This window comes from Neophocaena asiaeorientalis, unplaced genomic scaffold, assembly GCF_003031525.2.
Source record: "Neophocaena asiaeorientalis asiaeorientalis breed wild unplaced genomic scaffold, Neophocaena_asiaeorientalis_V1.1 scaffold756, whole genome shotgun sequence".
Classification (NCBI taxonomy): Eukaryota; Metazoa; Chordata; class Mammalia; order Artiodactyla; family Phocoenidae; genus Neophocaena; species Neophocaena asiaeorientalis.
Window position 1 is genome coordinate 364609 of NW_020172477.1, and position 9551 is coordinate 374159.

At 40.8% G+C, this 9551-nt stretch overlaps 1 protein-coding gene and 1 pseudogene across 1 annotated transcript in view; both read right to left on the reverse strand.

Annotated features, from left to right (window-relative positions):
* Nucleotides 1–1042: 1042 nt before the first annotated feature.
* LOC112395133 (uncharacterized) lies at nt 1043–1142 on the reverse strand (annotated as a pseudogene).
* Nucleotides 1143–9181: 8039 nt separating this feature from the next.
* ANTXR1 (ANTXR cell adhesion molecule 1) overlaps nt 9182–9551 on the reverse strand; it is a 238563-nt gene continuing 238193 nt past the window's right edge. The window contains exon 18 of the mRNA XM_024738187.1: nt 9182–9328. Coding sequence (XP_024593955.1) covers nt 9182–9328 — 147 coding nt within the window. The remainder of the gene's footprint in view (nt 9329–9551) is intronic.

The window sequence follows — 9551 nt, forward strand, 5'->3', positions numbered from 1 at the left end:
TCATACTGTTCTGGTTGGAAAAAATGCTTGATATAATTTCTGTCCTCTTTAATTTGTTGAGACTTGTTTTGCGGCCTAGCATGTGACCTACCCTGGAGACCATTCCATGTGCACTTGAGATGAATGTGTATTGTACTGTTTTTGGATGGAATGTCCTGTATATATCTGTTAAGTCCAACTGCTCTAATGTGTTATTTGAGACCATTGTTTCCTTATTGACTTTCTGTCTGGATGATCTGTCCATTGATATAAGTGGATGTTAAAGTTCCCTACTATTATTGTAGTGTTGGCAATTTCTCCCTTTATGTCCGTTAATATTCGCTTTATATATTTATGTGCTCTTGTATTAGGTACATATATGTTAACTAGCATAATACTCTCTTCTTGTACTGATCCCTTTATCATTATGTAATGACCTTCTTTCTCTTTTGTTATAGACTTTGTTTTAAAGTTTATTTTGTCTGATATGAATACTGCTACCTCCACTTTCTTGTCATTTCCATTTGCATGAAATATCTTTTTTTCCCCACGTTCTTGCTTTCAGTCTGTGTGTCTTTAGCTCTGAAATGAATCTCTTGTAAGCAGAATATATACGGATCTTGTTTTTAATCCAATCAGCCACACTAAATCTTTTGATTGGATAATTTAGTCTATTGACATATAAGGTGTTTATTGATAGGTACATACATATTGCCATTTTGTTACTTGTTTTCTGATTGTTTTGTACTTCTTTTAGTTTCTTCCCTTGTGTTTTGATGACTTTCCTTTTTATTTTATTTTTATTTATTTTTTAAATTTTTTATTGGAGTATAGTTGATTTACAACATTGTTGATGACTTTTAGTGGTATGCTTCTGTTCCTTTCTCTCTAGTTTTTGTGAATCTGTTGTAGGTTTTTAATTTGTGGCTATGATGGTGTTCATATATGTTGACCTATAACTATATCTACTTGTTTTAAATGGTAGTCATTTAAGATCAAACACATTCTAAAAGATCTACATTTTTTTACTCCTTTCCCCCATATATTGTGTTTTTGATCTCATATAAATATGGAACGCTTGATGAATTTGCATGTCATCCTTTCACAGGGGCCATGCTAATCTCTGTATCATTCAAATTTTAGTATATGTGCTACCAAAGCAATCATCCTTTAACATATTTGTAAAGTTGGTTTAGTGGTGCTGAACTCGGTTAGCTTTTGCTTGTCTGTAAAACTATTTATCTCTCCTTCAGATCTGAATGACAGCCTTGTCATGTAGAGGATTCTTGGTTGTAGGTTTTCCCCTTTCATCTCTTTAAATATATCATGCCACTCCCTTCTGGACTGCAGGGTTTCTGCTGAAAAGTCAGCTGATACATACCTTGTTGCTTTTCCCTTGCTGCTTTTATGATTTTCTCTTTATCTTTAATTTTAGCCATTTTAATTACAATATGTCTTGGTGTGAATCTCTTTGGATTCATCTTTTTGGGGATATTCTGTGCTTGCTGGATATGATGTTTCCTTTCCTAGATTAAGGACATTTTCAGCTATCATTTATTGAAATAAGTTATCTGCCCTTTTTTCTCTCTCTTTTCCTTCTGGTACCCCTGTAATGTGACTATTACTATGCTTAATGTTATCGCAGAGGTCTTTTATACTATACTCATGTTTTTAAATTCTTTTTTCTGTTCAGCTTTGGTGATTTCCACTAGTCTGTCTTCCAGTTTGCTAATGTATTCCTCTGTATCAGCTAGTCTACTGTTGATTCCTTCTAGTGTATTTTTATTTCAGTTATTGTATTCTTCAGCTCTGTTTGGTTCTTCTTTATATTTTCTAACTCTTTGTTAACCTTCTCACTGTGTTCATCCATTTTTCTCCCAAGTTCATTAAACATCTTTATGATTGTTACCTTGAACTCTTTATCAGGTAGATTGTTTATCTACAGTTCACTATGTTCTTCTTTTGGGGTTTTATCTTGTTCCTTAATTTGGAATATATTCATCTCTTCCCTCATTTTGCCTAATTCTCTATTTCTATGTATTAGGTATGTTGGTTATGCTTCTGATCTTGGAGAAGTGACCTTATTTAACAGATGTCCTATGGGGCCGGGCAGCATACTCCTCTCTGGTCACTAGAGCTATATGCTTTAGGGGTGACCCTATGTAAGCTGCTGGCCCCTTCTGTTATGATGGGACCCACTACTGCAGTCAGCTGGTAGATGGAGCTGATCCCTGGCATGGTTTGTTGCCAGACCATGGTTTGTTGACTCATGCAGGGGCTGCCAACCTGCTGGTTTGTGGGGCTAAATCTTGGTGTGGCCGGTTGCATGGACAAGGGTATCTGGGGCTTGTGCCTGGCCTGCTTCTGGGCAGGGCTTAGTTCCTATACTACTGGCCTCTTAGCCTGGGGGGTCCTGGGACTGGTGCTGACCAGCTGGTGAGTGGGTAAGCCCTTGGTACCAATGGGCTAGAGGAAGACTCCAAAATGGCGCTTGGCAGCACCAGGGTCATGTGGTAAAATGAGCTCTCAAAAATGACTGCTGCCAGCATCTATGTCCTCAGAGGGTGTTCCTTTTGGCTCTTGACTCTCCGGGAGCCTCTCCAAGATCAGTAAGTGAGTCTGACCCAGGCTCCTTTCAAATTACTGACTCTGCTCTGGGTCTCAGAGCATGTGTGATTTTCCATGTGCCCCGTAAAAGCAGAGTCTCTGGCTCTCCCTTAAGCAAGTCCCACTGGCCTTCAAAGCCAGACATTCAGGGAGCTTGTCTTCCTGGTGCAGGACCCTGGGGCCTGGAATCCTCATTCCTTTCGGGAGAAATTCTGCAATTGTAATTATCCTCCCGTTTGTGGGTCATTTACCCAGGGGTGTGGGTCTTGACCATACTGCATCTTTGCTCCCACTACCAAAGTCACTGTGGTTCCTTCTTTATATCTTTAGTTGCAGAAAATCTTTTCTGCTAGTGTTCAGGTTATTCTCATTGATAGTTGCTCAGTAAATAGTTGTAATTTTGGTGTGCCCAATGGGAGAAGGTGAACTCAGGGTCTTCCTACTCCACTATCTTGGCAGCAACTCCAAAGTGCTTGAAAGTGTCAGTGATGGGTGGCTGATAGGTCTCCTGTCTTATGACTTCTCTTTCAGAAGAAAATGAAATGTTTCCTGTACTCTTAGTGCCAATTTTTCGTGTACTTTAAAAAAATTTTAATTAATTAATTAATTTTTGGCTGCATTGGGTCTTCGTTGCTGTGCATGGGCTTTCTCTAGTTGTGACGAGTGGGGGCTACTCTTTGTTGCGGTGCACGGGCTTCTCATTGCGGTGGCTTCTCTTGTTGCAGAGCATAGGCTCTAGGGGTGTGGGCTTCAGTAGTTGTGGCACACAGGCTCAGTAGCTGTGGTTTGCGGGCTCCAGAGCACAGGCTCAGTAGTTGTGGTGCACGGGCTTAGTTGCTCCGCGGCATGTGGGATCTTCCTGGACCAGGGATCGAACCTGTGTCCCCTGCATTGGCAGGTGGATTCTTAACCACTGTGACACCAGGGAAGTCCCTCTTTCTTGTACTTTTAAAATGCTTTGCAAGAATGCAAGCCACTTCACTCCAAAGAAATATGTCTTTTCTTTGGAGTCCATTTTAAAACATCCATTTTAATGTTTATAAGAAACCCTCAACTAAATATGCTGGCTAAAAAGTACTGAATATGCACAATTAATTGAACATCATTTAACAGAGATTTGCTCTGAACTCTCAAGTGACTCAGGCATTTTGTCAGCTGCTGCTGTTGCTTTATAAGTACATTGTGAAATTATATTTAAAACTAAAGAAAGGAGATGTTGCACAGTTTTAACTCCAAGAATTAAAACTGTTCCAAGTTAAATAGAGAAGGAAGGATTTATATAACTAAATGATCATTTGAACGTTGAGCAAAAAAGAGAGGAACTAAAGACTATGCTCAGTGGAATTATAAGCCTTCTGTTTAGGTATGATAACTTCAGGATGGAGATGCCATGGTTCAAGCCAACACAATACAATCGTAAACCGAATAACTTCATCTGTTTTGCATATGCCAACTCTATGGCCTAATACAAAATGTTTGATAATTGTAAGTAACATTGACCTTGTTTACAATGTATTAAATGGACAAACTGTTACGTCGATTGTTCTATACCTAAGTGACATTTCAGGGAAACACATATTTATCTGAAGATAGAAAATTGGATTTAGTGATGAATAATTTTGGATCTCCCGCTCCAGTTCACAGTCAGCACTTGATCAATGATCTTATTCCTGTTGGTTTCTTTGTTTATTCAACATAATGCATTGGAGCACTACTCAGCATTCAGAGCTCAATCACTGAAAATTGTTTGGCAAATCAAACAATATATAAGGTTTAAAAATTCTTTATACCGTACAGAAAGTACTACTTCTAGTACTTCCCTGGTTTTATTTGTTACACTTAAGTTAAATACAGCTGGAATTTATTTTGGTGGAAGGAGTGAGGTAGGGCTCCAACTTCTCTTTTTCCTTCCAAATTGCAAGCCAGTTTTCTCAAAATGATTTAATGAAGAATGTAATTTAAAAACTTGCATGTGCCCAAAATGCTATTTAAATTGAATACTAATGAAATCTTGGAAAGAAATTGTGGCGTGATTTTCTGTTTTCAGAGGGTTTTATTCCAATTAAGATGAACTCAAGGCTTAATGAGGACTTGTAAAGAAACAGATTCAGGAACTAGTACTCTTTTACCTACAAAAAATGTAAGAGGAGGAGGAGCTGAATGGAAGCGCTAAGGGGAATAAGGTGCAGAAATAACAAAAATATTTTGGGGGCTTCCCTGGTGGTGCAGTGGTTGAGAGTCCGCCTGCCGATGCAGGGGACATGGGTTCGTGCCCCGGTCCAGGAAGATACCACATGCCATGGAGCGGCTAGGCCCGTGATCCATGGCCACTGAGCCTGCGCTCCGCAACGGGAGAGGCCACGACAGTGAGAGGCCCGTGAACCGCAAAAAAAAAAAAAAATTTTGAAATCTATATAGATAGAAGGGTATTTACTGCAGCACTGTCTATGACACTGCCTGGTTTCTTAAGCAGATAGCAAACCTCTAGCGTCCTTGTTCTGTGAGTCAAATCAATCATAGCCACGTTTCTGTTACAGGCAGCCAAACAATCTTGACTGATCCACTACATTTACTTTTTTTCCTGTGTGCTTCTATATCTCTACTTTTACTTCATTGTTTCATTTAGCACGGGTTACTATTTTTTAATTAAAAGTTTGTTTTAAAAATTGAAAAAATAATTTATTTATTTTGGGCTGTGTTGGGTCTTCGTTGCTGCGTGCGGGCTCTCTCTAGTTGCGGTGAGCGGGGGCTACTCTTCATTGAGGTGCGCGGGCTTCTCACTGCAGTCGCTTCTCTTGTTGTGGAGCATGGGCTCTAGGCGTGCGGGCTTCAGTAGTTGTGGCACACAGGTTCAGTAGTTGTGGCTCGTGGGCCCTAGAGCGCAGGCTCAGTAGTTGTGGCGCATGGGCTTAGCTGCTCCACAGCATGTGGGATCTTCCTGGACCAGGGCTCGAACCCATGCCCGCTGCATTGGCAGGCGGATTCTTAACCACTGCGCCACCAGGGAAGCCCAGCACGTGTTACTTTTTAAAATCTAAAACTGTTGCTAAAAATAAAGAATATGTTGAATGTTGGACAGCTAAAGCAGAAATGAGAGTAATCAAGACAGTGAAGAGTTTATTGGCGGGCGCAAAATAATTTGAGCAATATAATTTAATCTGCAGAGTGATAGCCATTTTTATGATCAGGATGTTAAGCACCTGAACAACCTACACTTCATTTTCATAACAAAGACACAACTAGGAAAAGAGTTAATTTTAAGAATTTATTATTTTTTTTAAAAAAGCAACTTCCAGGGTTTGTCATTGTACACATTTAGCCCAGTCTCCTATAGCAGGTACAGCAATAACTGATTTTTATAACATTGACTCAGAGGCACTGAAGATCCATACTGTCTTAGGAAGTATCACAGATAGAAGAGAGAATTAGAAGAGTTTAATGTTAAGTGTATTTAAAAAACATATTCTAATTCTTTTAAATTGCTTATCCAAGTATGCTAATATAGTAGAGTTCAGATAACTAGAAAACACAATTGACTAGAACATCCCATTCCCATCTGGTGTGCATTAATAGGCTTTTTACGGCATATATCTTTATATAGTTTGCAAACTAATTCAACCCACCTTTACACAGCATTAATTGTTTTTTATTGAGTTGGCACTGGGCTGAAATTGTTGCTCATTATCTCATCATTACTTTTTTCTAGTTCTTGGATGGATTTCCCTCATCTGACACAGTGTTTGGGCTTTAGTATATATGAGACTTCCAGATGATCTCTGCCCATTCTAGTGATATTTACAATGAGGTTATCCATGGCCAGATATCCAAGACTACTAATTAATATGTCCCCTAGCTCTGTTCTTGACTTTGGTAAAAGAGAGACCTTGTGTCTTACTGGAGTGTGGGCCAAGCTCCAGGACAGAAGCTGTTTGTGAACTGGTCGTCAACAGAGGTAACCACTCAAGGTTCTTATTAATGCTGTGCAAACAAGGATCTCGTCATTTCAGTAACTATTTGTACATTTATAAAAGCAATACAGTCATGGGAAAAACCAACAAGCACAGCTTGGTAGAGTAACCTGCCATGAAGTATCATTGGCCTTATAATAATTTACTACAACTGTTCCTTTTATTCACACTGGATAGGAAATGCTTCCATCTAACACATGGAATATGAATATATACAACAAAAAGTTGGCTTTTATTAAAAAAAAAACTTCAGGAGGACAATAACATGAGGGTTGAAAAGATAATTTTGTACAGTTTCCTAATCACAGTCATATGTCTGCTACCTTTTACAGGGAATGACACAAGTTTGGATCGATTTTATAAACCAGTTAAAGAATTTTCCGGCCTGTAATAGCCTACTATTAAAATATTACCTTGTTCATACAGTATAGAGGTTTCTCCTTCTCCACTGTAATTCTAAATGACTGGGGTTGACATGAAGAGTCCCTTTTAAGGACAAACCCTGCTAATCCTCTTCAAAGTCATCATATATTTGCAGTTCCCTATTTCATCTAAAAGTTCACCAAAACAACATCTTGGAAACTGCACAGGGCTTCTGACTGACGTGCAGTTGGGATCCTGAATGTTGCATATTCTCACCTGATGCTTGCCATCTTGATGCACAACAGTGTCAACATCTTGGCTTGAACTTTCTGATGGCCGCAGTGAGCCATGCAGCAGTGGTGTGGGGTGGACTGTTTTGTACCGCCAGCAGTCAAAACAGTGGCCAGGGGCGCAACGCCTCTACGCTGTGAGCCTGGGGAACCCATTCGCCTATGGAATGGTTCTCTGGAGTCCAGCAATGTCACTGCAGGTGGCCAAGACATTCTGTCACCTGCTTTATGGAGGACTATACTCAAGAAGAAACCTAATGTTCTAAAAATAGACAATATGGGCCAGGTTGGGGGGCAAGCGAGGGAGGTTGCTTTCATAAGCCCTGTAAAATATCTCTGATTTTAGCTCTATGAGGAAGCTGGGAGAGTCTCTGGCAGCGGCAGGCTGGGAGAAGGGCAGGTCTGAGGTATGCTCGGGGAAGTGTCAGTTTGGTGTTGGCAATGCAGATTTAGTGCCTGTGGACCCCGACTAGGGCACTCTGTCTAGATCTGTTCTCCCCTGACTGTACCTTTAATGCCCAAGGGTTTCCCCATTCCCCCACACAATCCTTGTTTGCTTTTGCTTTCTAAAGTTGAGAGGGCAATTAGGGATCATTTATGTCTCAATTTTGACTGATTAGTGGTGGCTCTTTGGAATTACGATTTGAGGATTGTGTAGAAATCACTGGGCTCCATGGAAGATGGTGCTGTGATTGATTAGCAATGTCTGCCATGGCTACAAGCATTGGTGTGTATGGAATGCATGCTAGGCCCTATGTCTCTGTTCTAAGTAAGATGAAAGAATGAGGCTGGCTTGATGGGTTTTTGAAGGATCTTTGGAGACCACAGCCCAAAGCACTAAGTTTGCATTTACTTAATATTCTGCTTCATTCCTGAAAAGATTTAAGGGTTTTGGGAGTGGAATTTTAAGACGTGTGGAAAGTTGGAGGGGGAAGTAATTTTGAACAGGCTGGTGCAGGAGGCCCTAAACAGTGGCCTCTGTTTTCACCCTTGGGTGGTAAAGCCTAATGTTTAGAAAGTGATTATAGAGCTTACTGGTGATAGCAGATTCAGAAAGACTTGGAGAAGTGGAGTGGTTCCCAGGCATGGTGGGAATTTCAGGCAGCTGATAATATTTGTGAGTATGTTGAAAAGCCAAGGAGAAATATATTTGTATCCACAAACACATGTGGTTTTTTTTTGGATAAATTCCTTAGTATGTCCGGACTATTGTCTCTCAGCTCTACGTAGAAGTCTCTGGTGCACAACTTCACCGAGAAAGAAAAACAAAATCAGTGAAATTGTGTGGTAGGTGCTAGTGATGCCATTTTGGGAAGATCAGCTAATGTTTGTCTGTGGAAAATAGGATCAATCACTTCTTCGTATCTCAAGTGATTTAAATTGAAGCCAAATCTTGATTTTTTAACATGAGGCATTAACAAGTTGCTCTTTGACGATGCCGTTGTCTGTTGATTTAGGGGCCATGTTGGGCCAAAGCCAGCCACCTCCAGCTGCTGATGGCCTGTGGGTTTTAGAAACTGTCTGATGCTCCCATCAGTACTCGCCTGTCAGTGCACATACCTGATTTCACTTACACAGCAACATGGTAACATACCTTTTCCTTCAGTAAACAACCGCCCTCTTCCTTACTTGGAAACTGGGAGAATTTGGAAGGAAAATAAGGCATATCTTTTCACTCCTCTGCAAATCCCAGAACATTCTTTTGGATACCTGTATGATGTTGAGTTTCTTGCCACAATGGGGACCCCAATGTTTCCCCAGAGATGTAGGCAAAGGGTCTCGACCTTCCTGGGTGGCACATAGAGGTGAGGATTCCTTGGTTCCTAGGCCAAGGGTCCAGGGTCAAGTGATGGAGGTGGAGTGAAAGAGGGAAGGCAGCATTTAGCAACCCAGCAATGTTATTTCTTATCTGACTCTGCATTTCACCCTCAGAGAAACGATTTTCTTATTGATCTCCATGAGACACAATCCCATTTAGAGCATCTCAGCAGTTTCAATGTCTCTGGAACCTTCTAGAGGTGATGGCTGGCTGGCTATAATTGTGACTGTAGTTGCCTCATTGTTTGTTTTCAGGCAATTCAAAATTTCGATTTCTTTCCTCTGATCACAATTGTCGGTGTACTGGTGTTACAAACCAATTTTTAAAGTGTGTGAACGTCAGTGGGCTTTATCACCACTCATTTCCAAAGTGGAAGCCCCCTTTAACTGGAAAGACTTGTTCTAACACCACAGAGGAGCCTCCTCCCCAAAGTTTCTGAGAGAACCCAGAGCATGAACTGTGGGTTCTAGACGGAGGGCCTAGGAGGTGGTCGGGAGGGGGGTGGTGCCCTGTTGGGAGGGGGAG